Below are 10,344 nucleotides of genomic sequence, written 5' to 3' on the forward strand. Positions count from 1 at the left end.
ATATTATGTAACACTTAAACATATTATGTTTACAGCAATTAAGACAAAAAGCTTTGTTGTGTCAACTCTTGACTGCGGCACCGCGGCCCCTAGAACCCAGGCGCCTCTCCCAGGCTGCTTTGGTCTTTGCCTGGCGGCTTTTCAGTCCCGGCCGGGAGGACGCCCTCCAGTCTTTTTTTGTTATTGTCGGAGGTTATCGGTCCGTCAGAGCCCTCCCCTTTAAGGCTTGGCTCCCCGGAAGTGGTAATGCTCCGGCGCCGAACCGGAAGTGGACGCGGCCGGCGGAGGGGCGGCAGCGGCGGCGCGGCCGGCTCAGAGCTGCCTCGCGGGCCCGGCGGGCGTCGCTGTCGCGGCCGGCGGCGCCGCTCAGGCTCGAGCTGGGCCTGGCGCGGCCTCGGGGTTGCCCATGGGGCGCGGGGGGCCGGGCCGGTGACGCCGGACGCCCATGGACGCTCCTGAGGAGCCGCTGCCGCCGGTGATCTACACCATGGAGAACAAGCCCATCGTCACCTGTGAGTGTCGGGCTGGCGCCGGAGCGGGAGGTGGCCGTTGCGCCAGGAACCCGGGACCCTCGCCCCACATCCCTTCCTTCGGCCCCCAGCAGCCGGTGCGCGCGCTCTGGCGGAGCCGCTTCCTGGAGGTGTGGCCAGGGCGGTGGCTGTGGTGGCGACCTCCGACCCTACTGGGGCGACCTCCGACCCCCCAGTAGGTACGGTCAGTGGGGCGTTTTAAGTGCAGTCTTAACACCGAGCGCACATTACGCCCTGACCCCGCGTGACCTCTGACCCCGCCCCGGGTGAACGCGGACTCTCCAACTAGGCCCCTGTGGACGTTTCGGTTCAGTTTGCCACCGAGGGTAAAATTCGCTCCTGTTTCGCCGTGGACGCTCCCGTGCAGCCAGCACTGAGGGCGAGCCCCGTGGGGCCCAGCAGGTCTCCGGGTGACCGAAGGGGGCCGGTTTACATTTGTAAACTTCAGTAGGGCTGTCCCTCCTCCTGACCCCTGTGTTCGCCTTGGGAAGGCCCCCATGGTTTTCAGAATTGCAGGCGTTTTGCATGAATTTATTCTACTGGAAAGCATACACTTGTACTTCAATAAAGTGTTCAATACAGCCGGGCCCAGGCTGTCGGCTTGGTAAACTGTACTTTGAGAAGGACATCTCTTCCTGATGGGGGGCTTATTGCCGAGCCTGGGATGTGTTATCTAATTGAGTCGTCGGCGCAGCAGTTTTACAGCCGAGAAAACCCCATTTTGCAGGTGAGAAAACCGATGGTTAGGAGAGCTGCTCTCATCGAAAACCCTCCAACTTGCCTCTTGACCACCCAGTTGCCGCTTTGATGATTTGAGCATTGACTCCCCACACATTAGCTTTCAATTTAGTTTTCCACCAACTCTTTGAAGGCCCCTGGCACATACATACACAAGAGAGCGTTTTCCTCAAAGTTTTACAAACATGACTTCAGAATGCAATACCTTTTCAAGCGCTCAGCTTGTGGGACGTGTTGAAATGTGAACCGGCATGTTGATGACTTGCAGAGAGGTATTTCAAGGTAAGGATTTTTGGCCTTCAACGGCACTCTGTATCATCACAAACTTAGAGACTTTAGTTTTGCAAACGGGCTTCTGGGCTTGGAGAGGAAGCACTTTTTCTATAGCAAAGTCAGGGCACTAGGCTGTAGGAGCACTCTGTTTTCTCTGATCAATGACCATAAGCTATGTGCTTTTTCTTGTCATATCCCTGAGAAGTTACTATATTAAGGTTTTGAGGTGGTTGCTTCATCATTAGATGGTGAATTTTCTTAGGGAATGAACTGTGCCTTATCTAATTTTGGGGAACTTGAACAGTTCAGCAATAGCTGGCTATTTCTTTTACCCTGAGGATGTTTGTCAGCTGGGCGGCTTACCCAAGAGCCTGCCCCTTCAGTCTGAGAGGACAAGGACAGCTGTCTGTAGAGATGGTCGGAGGGGCTGCCATTTCAGAGTGCTTTCTGAATCCTGGGAACGGTGAAGCCCTACTCAGAGCCCCAATGCAAAAGCCTTCCAGATCATGGGAATCTCAAAATGTCATGTGCATGGTGACGCTGGGTACAAATTTACTGCTGACCCTGCATCCACCTATCTGATTATCTCACAGAACCCTTGGCTTGCATCTTAATTACAGTGTTTCTCGGTAGGCATTGTGTAAATACATTTCTGAAGAGGAAGTTCTATAGTTGTATTGGATCCAGTCATGCTGAATGGGTAGAATTTGTTACTCTGGTAATCAGTGTGAAATACTATGTTTCAAGTCCACCCACACACCTCTGACTGACAAATAGGGACGCAGTTACCTTTCCCTACAGATTTATTAGAACACCATATAATGGTGAAGGTTTCCTCGCTGTTTTTCAAGTAAAATGAGCAAGTGTCTGCACTGACATTACAACTTTTCATTCTCTAGGGTTCAGAAAAGAAAGTGGCTTTAGTCAGTGTTCAGAGAAAGTAAACTTGAAATCTAAGACGGACCTTTAAAAGCAGAGATCCTTTTTGAACGGTCAGAAAGGCTCCCTGCAGTCCCCGCTGGAAATGACCTTTTGGTTGGTCTGGAGCTGAAGGTTTGGCCAGCGCTGTTATCCAGCTTTCACTGCAAACTACCTGTGCCTTGTTTCCCACGTTCAGCTCCGTCTTTCCGAGGGAGAAGCTAATGGAACCCATCTAGACAAAGGTAGTAGGAAAACTGCTCAGGAAATCCATCCAGCGACCAGTTGACTGTATATGCCTTTTATTTTATGCGCTTAGTTTTCACGTTAGCATATCAGGGCTTTGTTTCAAGGCCGTTTCAGCCATTTTTTTGAAACGTTGCCACAGATCTTGAGTATTTATGTGGCCACAGCACTCTTATGCCTGTCTTTTGTTCATTTTAAAAATGAAAATAGACTTCATATTTGTTTTCAGATTTATTTCATAGAATTTAGAACATTTTGCTTTCGTGAAAGGGAAGCCTATGTTAAACCTTTCTGAGAAATGCACACAGTCCCCAGTTTAGGATGGGTTCTGTTCTAAAGGCCGTGTGCCAAGTCAGTTCTGATATAAGTTGAATACTTCACTTTTCCTTAGTTTTCAATAGTATCGCCTGGCTGGTGCAAACAGTTCGTTCTTGACAGCTTACAGGAAGGTTTGATGTGGGAGTTCATTCAGAGGTGCCTTGGAAGGAAAAAAATCCCCAAAACGCAGCCATGGAAAACCCTGTGGAGCACAGTTCTATTTTCCCCCCCTCTCTCTCTCTCTCTCTCACACACACACACACACACACACACACACACACGGCCATCATGACTTGGAGATGACTCAACAGCAACTGCCTTAATCGTTTAGGTAATTTAGGAACTATTCATGTGTGAACCTGAGAAGATTGGGAAATTCCCAGAGAAAGTCCAATAGATTAGTACTTGAAAATGTTGCTGAATTATTTTAATCCTATTTTGGAGCTGCTTAAACTTTTTAATGGGTGTTTGTCCATAATCAGAAGTTTCTTAGCCTCCATTTTGCCTAGATGTCTCCACTTTAGGTAGACTTGTTACCTCAATAGCGATTTGCACAAATCTAAGAGTTTAAAGTTTGTAAATACTGAAGAGTTTATCTGAAGTGCACAGAGATTTCAGCTGAATAGTTAGAGATCCGTATACTCCTGTGAGGTTGGGTGACGAATTGCCTCGTTACAGCGATTTGAATACCGATAGTATAATTTATTAATCATGAACAGTGCCAGTAAAACTGAAACAAATCCAGCTGATCCATTTGATCTCAATTTAAATTTTAATTGTCAGTTCTCTGCCTTAGCATAGAAACTTAGGTCCAAGGATGTATTAGGAATTCCTTTTACAGCTGTCTTGTCAGTAGACACAGTGAATATCATTTCATTTATTTGTGTCTTTTCTTTGCTGCTTGGCATCACACCCCAATGTATATGGTTGTTGTTAGTTGCTGTTGAATTGACCCCGATCATGACAATCTCATGCACAACAGGACAAAAACATTGCCCTGTCCTAACCACCCCCAGGATTGGTTGTGGGTTGGACCCTTATGATCCCCAGAAGGCTCATAGGATGATTTTTGCTTTCTTTCTAGTCCCTCTTAGTCTCAAAGCTTCATCTGAACTCTGTGCAGGGATCTTAACAAGCAGTCCGTTTCCACTGGTACACTGTGTGCTGGCTGCTCACAGGCATGGTGGCCAGGAATTGAGCCCAGGTCTCCTGCATAGAAGTTGAAAATTCTATCCTTGTGCCCTTGTGGATGTGGATAGTATCTGAAAATAACCAGTGCTCTTGAGCCAAGCGATCTCTTTTTCCAGTCACATCTTATATTACCTCTTTTGTTTTTAGAATCTCTGTTTGTTTTCCAGGTCTGATGTTGTATGCTTTGGGGATGTGTTGGGGATGGCTAGGGGATAACTAAAAGGAGTGAGTCTAATCCTGTGTACCTGGTTGGAGTGATTGTTGTTTCTTGAATGTTAGAGCTTTAAATTACTTCTATTTCAATTTTTAATCAAATCTGAAAATATGAGTCTGGAACTTGTGGTTTAATCACTTTATCAGTAAACCCACTGCTGTCCAGTTGATTCCAACACATAGTGATCCTTATAGACCAGAGCAGACTGCTTGATAGGGTTTGTGAGACTGAATCTTTATGAGAGCAAACAGCCTTCCCCCCTCTCCCCCTTTATGTGTGACCATAAAAACAAGCAAACAATCTCACTGCCATCAAGTTGATTTGGACTCATAATGACCCTACACTGTATTGGGTGTCCCAGGAGGTAAAATCTTGATGGGAGCCGGTCTCTAGTGGCTGGGGGATTTGAACCACCAACCTAGTGGTTACAGTCTAGCATTGACCTGACAGCACCACCAGGCTGCTTGTGTGTGACCATGGCATTATGTAACCAGTGTCCTCATCTGTGGCTCAGAGTGATTGCTGTATGAATCACTTAGGGCTGGTACAAGGGTAAGAGGGTAAAACACTGGGAAGAGTGTCTGTAGCTATTGAAAACGACTGGTGATTCAACACACAAAACCCAGCTACTTAAGAATGAAGAAAATGCTCCTAACTGATTGTAATGATGACTGTACAACTCTTCTTGGTGTGATTGAACTGTTGATTTTTATGATATGTGAATTAGATGTCAAACTGTTGGGAGAAAAAACAACTTAGCTACTAATGAAAATTCCTAAACTCCCTTTTTACTGTGTCTTCAGTGTCCAGTAGTCTTGTCACAGTGCCCTTAAGCCTAACCACCAGAAGAAAGGGAAGGCTTTCTGCTGTGAAGAGTTATAGTCTTGGGAACCATCGGGGGCAGTTGCACCGTGTCCTACAAGGGCCGCTGGGAGCAGACATTGACTCGATGGCAGTGAGGTATTTTGGTTTTAGGCCCAAAAGAATCAGTAGTCCCTGACTGATGAACCACTCCTAGGAATGTTTTGTTGTCTTTTTTAATACACCTTATTGTTAGTAATGTGTACTATCCTATGCTAAGACATGTCTTTGGGTGTATATGCAATATTTCCAATCCCCAAAGACAAATACAGATGGATTTATAAAGATACTGATAACAAAAGGCAATAATAATGAAAAAAAATGAGGATGTGGTACTTGGCTTATCTCAGACTGGACTTATCTTTGACATCAGCAGGTAAGCCAACTTTAAATCAAGGATTGCCTATAATTCCATTTATCTGGGGCTCATCAAGAAGGTATAGGACAGAATAGAACTGCTGCGGACAGTTTCCAAGGCTGTGATCTCGGTGGAAGCACACTGCCACACCTCCCCCGGTGCAGCTGGTGGGTAGTAAGTGGCTAAGGCCACGTAACTTATGAAGTATTTATGTGCCTACAACTTAGTACCTCTCTGAAAAAGACTTAATATATATAGACTGAAAGAAAAAAGATTGGCATCTCATTCTGTGGTGACTGCGAGTACTAAACTAATGGAGTAGTACCTGCGGGGTCTGATTGGATGCTCTTGTCTTCTATTAAAAACAACAGCAAAAAGCACTTGGTTTATATTATAGCAAGCACCCAAACCTAATTTTGTGATGATCATGACATTGTGATCTAACTGAAAATGGGACTGCCTCAAACGGTGCACATGCTGTTTCCCTCAGAAATGTAAAATATTCCACAATGCCTCTGTGATTCTTGTGATATCTTTGAGGTGCTCAAGTGCACAGGATGGGAACCAATGTAAGTGTATTAGCCCAATTCTAGGGTGAGTTTGAACTGATAAGTTAGAAATGAAAAGCTGCTTTTTCTATTTGAACTTCAGCTCACATGTCTAATTTACAAAATGTGTCTCTTAAGAGTGTCTAGTAAATTTTGATTTATGCAAATGAATATTTAGGTTTTTGTTGTTGTTTTGTTTTTATAGTTCTGATGAATCTCTGAAACAATCAAATAATGGAAGAAAAAACCAAACTTACTGCCATTGAGTCAATACTGACTCATAGTGGGTTTACACATAAGACTCCTAACCTCAAGGTCTTTTCGTCCAGGAGCAGCTGGTGGTTTTGAACTGCTGCCTTGAAGTTAGCAGCCCAACAAGGAACCCCAGTACACTACCAGGGCTTTTACTCAGGCCGAGATTTTTCAGAGTGAAGCTAAACTCTTTGGTTTTAAGGTGAAGTTGATGATCATTTAGTAGATATGCAAGTAACCAAGTTAAGAATTTTTTGCACGAGAATTGATTTTCTTTCTTGCCAGGTGACAGAATGTGTTCACATGAATTAAGTCAGTGGTTCTCAACCTTCTAATGCCACGACCCTTTAATACAGTTCCTCGTGTTGTGGTGACCCCCCCAACCATAGAATTATTTTTTTTTCATAGAATTATTTTTGTTGCTACTTCATCACTGTAATTTTGCTACTGTTATGAATCAGGCGACCCCTGTGAAAGGGTCGTTTGACCCACAGGTTGAGAACTGCTGAATTAAGTGGTAAGGGTGCTGGGGAGCAGACTGTTTTGGTCTACTTCTGCCACAGGGCTTTCAGACCCAAAGATTGACCTGTCAGAAGGGGTGGAGAGACTGTGACCCTTCAAAAACTAAACTCATAGCAACTCTATAGGATAGAGTAGAACTGCCCCAGTGGGTTTCTGAGACTAATTCTATGGGAGTAGAAAGCCTCATCTTTCTTCTATTAAAGCTGTTGATGGTTTTGAACTGCTGATCATGTGGTTAGCAAGCTACTGTGTAATCCCCAGTGCCATAGCTTAAAATCCCATAGCTTAAAACTTGCTTTTTCTGTATTAGCCTCAAGAGTTTTATTTACCTCAGAATCCTGAGGCTTTTCCCCTTAAGACTTGCTCTTCCTCTGTCTTTCTCTAGTCTGCATCAACAAGGAACCGTGGTAATGCAGTGGATTAAGTGTTGGTCTGTTAACCACAAGTTGTTGCTTCAAACCCACCAACCACTTCACAGGACAAAGATGAGGCTGTCTGCTGCTCTAAAGATGGACAGTTTTGGAAACTTTAAGGAACAGCTGTGCTCAGTTCCATAGGGGAGTTATGAGCCAGAATTTACTTGATGGCAGTGGGTTTTATTTTATTTTTTTAGCCTGATCAGATATTTCTTTTATAACTCTTCAACCTACCTTTTAAATGTATACACAGTATTTTTAGTGTTTGCGAATAGTGATTTCCAATTAAAAAAATCCATGACCCTGGACACAATCTTGACTCCCCTCTACCCCTCTCCACACACACACATCTGATGTTCATTCATCAGTAAATATCCTTTTATTCCCTTTGAAATATATCTAGAAACCAGTCCTACAGAAACAAACCACTTCTACAGCTACTCCCCTAAATCCAAACCATCTCCACTGGGGATCCAGCTAGCCTCCCTGCTCCCCCCACAAGCCCTCTGAAACATGTCCTCTACAGAGGTGAGTGTATGATATCTACAGTGGCTCACCCCCCTCTCAGAATAACATCCACGGGGCCTTCAGTGGGACACAAGATCCTCGGTGATACACCCCTATCCACTGGCAGCTAAGACTCTGTTCTTCCTTTGTGGGCATCTCCTCCTGATTTCCCCCTAGTGGACTCCCCTCCCCTCCTTATCTAGTCTCTTCCAGTGCCACTTTATCTCCAGGCCTTCCCCAGCTCCCTTCCTTCCCTAGTTACCTCCCATACCCCAGCTTATTGCTTGGGATCCCACTGACTACTTAGTTTTCTTTGTTAAGTCTCCACTTCAACCCCAGTGACCCACAAACTGGAATGTAAGATACATAGTTACAGGAACTTGATCTGTTTTGTTCACTGTTGAACCCTAGAATAGTGATTGATGCATGTTATGTGCTCAGTAAATATTTGTTGATTGAGGTAAATAAGCGAGTAAGCATTTCTCTAAGGGAAAAGTGCTATTTCATAATTTAATGCTTCCAACCATGAGAAACTTTTGATGGCAAGAATTACTCCCCCCCACCCCCACCCCCACCCCCACCCCCACCCTGGCGATCATGCCTCTCGCACAGGGTCTCCTTCATCCCTCTCCCGAAGAGGAGAAGAGAAAACACAAGAAGCAGCCCCTGGTGCAGAGCCCCAATTCCTATTTCATGATGTCAAATGCCCAGGCTGCTATAAAATCACTACGGTCTTTAGCCAGGCACAAGCAGTCGTTTTGTGTGTTGGCTGCTCTACTGTCCTCTGTCAGCCTACAGGAGGAAAAGCAAGGCTCACAGAAGGATGCTCCTTCAGACGGAAGCAGCACTAAAAGACCCTGAATCGAGATGACTGGAAAGCCATTCTAATAAACCCATTTTGGATTTAAAAAAAAGAATTTCTTTAAATACACGTTTTTGTCAAAACAAGACAGCATGAGTCTTTTCTCTTTTTATCATGCTGCTGCTGATCGGTCTGCTTATCTTCCTTATGTTGAGATCTGATTCATATCGAAGGCTGCCGTCTTTGCTCTTCATCAGTGAGTGCTTCAGGTTCTCTTTGCTTTCTCAGCAAGCATTGCTGTGTCTTCTACCTATCTCCGCTTGATCATGAGTCTTCTTCCAATCCTGATGTGCTCTTCATATCCTCCAGCATACGTGTGGTTAAAGATAGAACTCTAGTACACATCTTTCTTGATTTTAAACTACAGAGTAGTCACTCGTTCAGTGGTCGTGAATTCCCATTCAGTACTTACGGTACACACAGGCTGGGGCTTTTGCATAGTCAATAAACATATTTCTTGTATTCTCTGCTTTCAGCTATGATCCATCTGACATCAGGAATGATATCCCTTGTTTCAAATGACACCTGAAATGCAGATATTTTACCCTGGAGCATTACAACCAATTTATTCCAAATTAGAGGAAGAAGAAGAAAATTTTATTAGGAGAACACCAGTGTGGAGAGTGATAGCAATATAAGGTGCCTTTGTGGTGTCCTGTTTGAGATAAGAATACATAGAGAATGTATATCTTTTACTTTAGAATTTATGTTTTGGAGAGTCACATATAGATGCTTTACATTAACTCAGGCTTCAAGGTAACCATGGAAAACACTTGTTGACCATGAGCAAGCAGAGCAAAAAGTTTTGTTGAATCTTAGACCAGTCTCGGAATGTCTTTGTGGCCTGACTATATAGCAGGGCCTAGCGTTTAGTCACGAACATAAATTAGAGAAGACTGTCAGCATTACCTGGCCCTTCCAGGTGACATCTGCATCCAGCCTGTCTGCTTTTGAGCAAAGTCATAAGTTAGAAAAGCTCCATCGAGACTGCATTAAGTACCTTAGGCTAACAGCATTTTGTAAGGGGGATTTTTCTAATTACACCAAATTAAAGTAAAATTACTTGGATTACACATATCCTCTTCTGAATCAGTTTGAATTTCTAGCAGATCCCTTACCATGTACTCATGCAACTGATTTTGAATTACCTTTAGAAAAAATTTAGTTGCGTGATGATATTGTTCAGTAACTTCTGCATTCCACGGATCACCTCTTTGGAATGGGCACAAATGTGGATTTCTACCAGTTGGTTGGCCAGGTAGCTATTTTCCAAATTTCTTGGCACAGTCAGTGAGTGCTTCTCAATCATTGTGGCATCTCCTTGTTGAAACATTTCATTGGGAATTCTGGAGCCTTGGTTTTCACCAGCGCCTTCAATGTAGCATGGGCTTCTTCCTTCAGAACTGCTAGTTCTTGATCACGTGTTACCATAGCTTCCTCAGATGGATGACTATTGACCAATTCTTTTACTTTTAAAAAAATCATTTTATTAGGGGCTCATACAACTCTTATCACAATCCATACATACATTGATTGTGTAAAGCACATTTGTACATTCATTGCCCTCATCATTCTCAAAACATTTGCTCT

At 44.2% G+C, this 10,344-nt stretch overlaps 1 protein-coding gene and 1 pseudogene across 1 annotated transcript in view; both read left to right on the forward strand.

The window, feature by feature from the left end:
* The first annotated feature begins 398 nt into the window (after window positions 1-398).
* TRAPPC10 (trafficking protein particle complex subunit 10) overlaps window positions 399-10,344 on the forward strand; it is an 89,405-nt gene continuing 79,459 nt past the window's right edge. Inside the window, exon 1 of the mRNA XM_004696899.2 lies at window positions 399-512. Within this exon, the coding sequence (XP_004696956.1) occupies window positions 446-512 (67 nt within the window). The 5' untranslated portion in view covers window positions 399-445. The remainder of the gene's footprint in view (window positions 513-10,344) is intronic.
* On the forward strand, window positions 8,490-8,764 carry LOC105978929 (annotated as a pseudogene).

This window comes from Echinops telfairi, unplaced genomic scaffold (genome assembly GCF_000313985.2).
Source record: "Echinops telfairi isolate 266 unplaced genomic scaffold, ASM31398v2 ScPeMD7_7469;HRSCAF=8507_0, whole genome shotgun sequence".
NCBI lineage: Eukaryota > Metazoa > Chordata > Mammalia > Afrosoricida > Tenrecidae > Echinops > Echinops telfairi.